General features: G+C 44.7%; 1 protein-coding gene across 1 annotated transcript; it reads right to left on the bottom strand.

The window, feature by feature from the left end:
- Nucleotides 1-42: 42 nt before the first annotated feature.
- On the bottom strand, nt 43-4,195 carry LOC115455817 (uncharacterized PE-PGRS family protein PE_PGRS54). The gene is made up of 2 exons (XM_030184555.2): nt 4,045-4,195; nt 43-3,718 (listed from the first exon to the last, which is right to left on the bottom strand). The coding sequence occupies exons 1-2, from the start codon at nt 4,069-4,071 to the stop codon at nt 140-142; spliced, it is 3,606 nt and encodes a 1,201-aa protein (XP_030040415.2). The 5' UTR covers nt 4,072-4,195; the 3' UTR covers nt 43-139.
- Between the last annotated feature and the right edge of the window lie 1,286 nt (nt 4,196-5,481).

The raw sequence follows: 5,481 nt of genomic DNA, 5'->3' as shown, positions 1-5,481 counted from the left end.
TGTGGTGCAGTTTAATTTTACCGCGTAAATAAAACAAAGAGAAATCTTTGATGCGTCTTAAATTTAATATATTTTATACATGCTATAAAATTACAAAATGTTAGTACATTATAAATTAGTCAGTTTTAATAACAATTGATTACTGTGTTGTTACTTCTATTATTTTTGAACCAATTTCAGGGCTTATTACAAACATACGGGGGGAAGGTTTATATTCAGGGACCAAAACTGGCTCTACAGCTGGTATAGCATCCGGAGCTACATCAGTGGGTGCAATATTTTCTGTAGTCTCAGATACTTCAGGAGCTACAGTCTGACTAGGTGCGTTATAATCCACATTTGCTACTACTACCGGGAGATCTGTCATAACGGGCTCCGTGGTGCCTTCTTGAACCACAGAATTGTCTTGTAGAGTCGTGTCAAGTAAGGTCGGAGCATCAGTATTAACATTTGATTGACCATCTGTCGCGGCATCTTCAGGTATAAGACCTATAGGCGTAGTATCAATAGTTCCCTGGTCTACGGTGGAGATACCTTCATTAGGGTCCGATTGAATATTTATGGGTTCAATTGCTGCTGCTGGCGTAGAATCTACATTAGGGACTTCTGAAGCACTTTGTGGAACAATCGTATTGGAAATGGGAACATCAGTAGATGCACTTTCTAAAGCTTCGACTCCAGATGAAGCACTTATAGGAGCATCGTTAATGGATGCCTCGGTTGTTAGAATATCAGAATTAGCTGCGCTATCTATTGCGATAGGTTGATTTCCAGATACGTCGCTTGATTCGCCAACAATTTCTGTTGTAACTTCAGCTACAGATATTAATGAATCTGTGGAACTTTCGCCATTAGAGTTAACAGAATTGTCAACACCCGCTACAGATGACGAACCCTCGGCACCTGCACCAGTCTCCAAGTCTTGTGCGTCGGCTTCAGGTACAGGTCGATCTACGCCTGCTTCAGGTACCGAACCTTCTACGCCTGCTCCAGGCGCTGAACCTTGTGTGCCTGCTTCAGGTGCTAAATTGTCTACGGCCCCTCCAGATGCTGATCCCGCATCCACTTCAGGAGCTGAACCTGCACCTGTTTCAGGTGCTGAACTCTCTGCGCCCGTTGCAGGGACAGAACCTTCTACGCCACCATTAGGTGCGGAACCTTCTGCGTCCGTTCCAGATGCTGAACCTTCTACGCCCGCCGCAGGTGCCGAACCCTCAGGGCCAGCTCCAGGTGCGGAGCTCTCTGCGTCTGATGCAGGTGCCGAACTCTCAGCGCCCGCGCCTACTTCAGATACTGAACCTTCCACGCCCGCTGCAGGCGCCGATCCCTCAGCGCCCGCGCCTACTCCTGACTCTGAACCTTCTGTGTTCGCCGCAGGTGCTGAACCTTCCACGCCCGCCGCAGGTGCCGGACCCTCAGGGCCAGCTTCAGGTGGGGAGCTCGCTGCATCTGATGCAGGTGCCGAACCATCAGCGCCCGCGCCTACTCCAGATACTGAACCTTCCACACCCGCCGCAGATGCCTGACCCTCAGGGCCAGTTCCAGGTGCGGAGCTCTCTGCGCCTGATGCAGGTACCGATCCCTCAGCGCCTTCGCCTACTCCAGATGCTGAACCTTCTGTGTTCGCTGCAGATGCTGAACCTTCCACGCCCGCCGCAGGTACCAGACCCTCAGCGCCAGCTACAGGTGCGGAGCTCTCTGCGCCCGCTGCAGGCGCCGATCCCTCAGCGCCCGCGCCTACTCCTGACTCTGAACCTTCTGTGTTCGCCGCAGGTGCTGAACCTTCCATGCCCGCCGCAGGTGCCAGACCCTCAGGGCCAGCTTCAGGTAGGGAGCTCGTTGCATCTGATGCAGGTTCCGAACCCTCAGCGCTCGCCCCTACTCCAGATACTGAACCTTCCACACCCGCCGCAGATGCCTGACCCTCAGGGCCAGTTCCAGGTGCGGAGCTCTCTGCGCCTGATGCAGGTACCGATCCCTCAGCGCCTTCGCCTACTCCAGATGCTGAACCTTCTGTATTCGCTGCAGGTGCTGAACCTTCCACGCCCGCCGCAGGTACCAGACCCTCAGCGCCAGCTACAGGTGCGGAGCTCTCTGCGCCTGATGCAGGTACCGATCCCTCAGCGCCCGCGCCTATTCCAGATGCTGAACCTTCCGTGTTCGCCGCAGGTGCTGAACCTTCCACGCCCGCCACAGGTACCGAACCCTCAGGGCCAGTTCCAGGTGCGGGGTTCTCTGCGTCTGATGCAGGTACTGATCCCTCAGCGCCCGCGCCTACTCCAGAAGCTGAACCTTCTGTGTTCGCCGCAGGTGCTGAACCTTCCACGCCCGCCGCAGGTGCCAGACCCTCAGGGCCAGCTCCAGGTGCGGAGCTCTTTGCGTCTGATGTAGGTGCCGAACCCTCAGCGCCCGCGCCTACTCCAGATGCTGAACCTTCCACGCCCGCCGCAGGTGCCGGACCCTCAGGGCCAGATCCAGGTGCGGAGCTCTCTGCGCCTGATGCAGATACTGATCCGTCAGGGCTCGCGCCTACTCCAGAGCCTGAACCTTCCGCGCCCGCAGCAGGTGCCATTCCGTCAGCGCCAGCTCTAGGTACTGAACCCTCTGCGCCAGCTTTCGGCGCTGAGGCGACTTCTTCCGTTCCAGATGGTGAACCCTCTACGGCCACTCCAGCTGCTGAACCTTGTGCGCCAGCTTCAGATGCCGAACGCTCTACACCGACTTGAGGTTCTAAACTCACTGAGCCTGATCCAGCTCCTGAACCTTGTGCGCCTGCCCCAGCTGCAAAGCCTTCGCTGGATGGTGTTTGCGGTTCAAGTACCCAATGAGGGAGCAGGGTATTTACAAATTGTAAAACAGCTTGTAAAAGCATTTTACTTTCTTGTACACTTTGTTGTATAGGTTGAGCCCATGGCAGTGATATATTATTAAGTAAAGCGCTCTCATTTTCAAGTTTAGCTATTTTCTTCTCTAATTTGGCTTGCAGGTTTTCTACACCTACAACACTCACATGTCTCATTAGGAACGCTTTGAAATTACTCTCAGCTGCACTCTCGTTTAAAAGCTTACTTTCAATTAACTCGATTACGACCTGACGGAATTCGCTCTTAGTGCTGTTTGTGTTAAGACCCAGCTCTTCCTCTAAAAATCTGTTAAGGGCCGCTTTCTTTTCTATTGCAGTACTTGTTGCAGTTAATCCATACTTCTGGTAAACGTACTTCTTACCAATGTCTTCCAAATCTAAGGAATTGTCCTCAAGAGATTCAGATGATTCATCATCCAACTTTGCATTTTCAATTTGCTCAATTTGTTTACGTAATTTTTGTTCGCGTTTCATTTCTTCCTTTTGGAGTTTTTCCTGCTGTTTAAGCGCTTCTTTCTCTAGTTTTTCTTGTCGCTTGCGTTCTTCTTTTGCTAATTTTTCTTGTAGCTTTCTTTCTTCCTTTTCTCTTTTTTCTTGTTCTTTACGTAAACGTTCTTCTTGTTTTTCTAGCAGTTTTCTTTGTTCTTCTTCTGCTTTACTCAAATCCGTACTATCCGAAGAATCATCATCGCTGCTATCGTCACTATTACTGCCATTGTTATCACTATCATCGTCACTGTCGCTTTCTACTGAATAACTTGGCACATTGTTCACTGATCTAAGATGCCGGTGTAAAAGCACCGGCGACACGCTTTCGCTGGGGATGTATTTTGCACTCACTAAGCACAAAAAAACCTGAAAAAATAAAAAAAATAACTTTAGACATCATTATAACTATATATAATTCCAATATTTATGATTCATTTCAATCATGTACAATATAACATATTATTATGATATGACATAATTTGACATATTATTATTTATATAAATTGTAAGTTTTCTATAAACAATAAAATAAAATATTATAACAACAACTACTATGTTCAAGGCATCAGCTCTATTTATTAATTTACTATAGTATGTATTTTTAGGTTCAACAGTCCAAGAATGCTATCCTTTCACCCTGTTCACTGAGATTAATAAATAAAAGTCACTGGTATAACACAAAAATAACTTACAGCGATAAATAAGTAAACAGTCTTCATATTGATTGCCTTAGAGTCAACATAGAAAGCAAAATTCGTTCGTACTGTGATGAACACTTGTGTATCGTGTGAGCTCGTTCGTTAGTATTCGTTTAAAAATCTCACACACATGTCCTTTTATACTCGAACCAACAATTAACATAGATAACATTAGATAATGTCTTCTGAGATAAACAGGTAGCGAGTAAGACCTGTGCAAACATAATGTTTTTGCGACGTCTGACTCAGTTTAAACAGTGGTAATAATTTGTAATGAAGGCACTATCTTGGAAAGACCTATCAAATGGCACAAACAACCGGATGTTTACAATAGTAAATCAACGGAAACGAGAATTAATTCATTAAAGATGAGTGACATGTAAATTAATAAACGTACAATACAATGGTAATGAAATCTAACTTGAATGAAATTTATTTTATATCTTATTTCAGCATGTTCAAAACAATATAACATTGAGGATACGTCATAAATTGAGATTTTTATATTTAATATAGCGTAATTTCAAACATTGTTGTTTTTTAGATAGGATTTTTTAGTATTGCTTTGAAGGGCGAGACGAGCTTGCCATTCATCTAATGGTAAGCGATACGACCGCCCATAGACAATAGAAACACCATCCAACATCTTGAATAACAAAATAATGTTTGGTATTCCACTGCGCTCGCCATCGTGACACATGAGATGTTAAGTCTTATTATGTCCTGCAGTTACACTGGCTACTATGTCCTTCAAACTGGAACACAACGGTGACACACTGCTGCTTGGCGGCAGAAATAGGCATTGCGGTGGTACCTACCTAATTGAACTTTAATTTCAAATTGATTCGAAAATACCGCGCGCGTGTAACTTTTTAGAACTCCTATATCATATCTGAGTTCATTAAAGTAACCTTTCAGAGATTAGTATTAATTTATCGCGTAGAATATTAAGTATATGTAATAAACACCTGAAGAATTCGCAAAATGCAATACGAATCAATAGTAACATATTCGGTTTCGAGCAATTTAGAGACAAAGTCAACATTCTGTTTTCGACAATGTTTATGATAAAAAAATACATTAATTAATGTTTTACGTCACGCAGTTGAGAGTTGAAACAACTTGCGTACAAACTAAACAAAGTGCACATAATAAATGTCGCACAAGTAATTTTAAAATTATGTTGTAGTTATAATCTGTTTATTATATTACAGTAAAATACATTTTTTATCAATAATTTTAATTTCACCTTTGAATTTGATTAGAACAGTCAAGGTACCATCGTGCCCGTAACTAGCTTAGTAATTGAAATTAATTTTTAAAACAATATTTATGGAAATCCCCTTCCCACACATACACATAAATAAGTTTCGAATTCTGCGTATCAGAAACAAAGTGGGACGTTGAGTCTCAAAACACCCAGACTGGAAA

This window comes from Manduca sexta, chromosome 10 (genome assembly GCF_014839805.1).
Source record: "Manduca sexta isolate Smith_Timp_Sample1 chromosome 10, JHU_Msex_v1.0, whole genome shotgun sequence".
In the NCBI taxonomy this organism is placed as follows: domain Eukaryota; kingdom Metazoa; phylum Arthropoda; class Insecta; order Lepidoptera; family Sphingidae; genus Manduca; species Manduca sexta.
This window is presented reverse-complemented; position numbering and strand designations above follow the sequence as displayed.

Excerpts from the sequence above, each read along its gene's own strand:
- LOC115455817 (XM_030184555.2), bottom strand. The coding sequence starts at position 4,071 with ATGAAGACTGTTTACTTATTTATCGCT. Across the intron at positions 3,719-4,044 it reads CTGTTTACTTATTTATCGCT|GTTTTTTTGTGCTTAGTGAG; the intron begins GTAAGTTATTTT and ends TTATTTTTTCAG.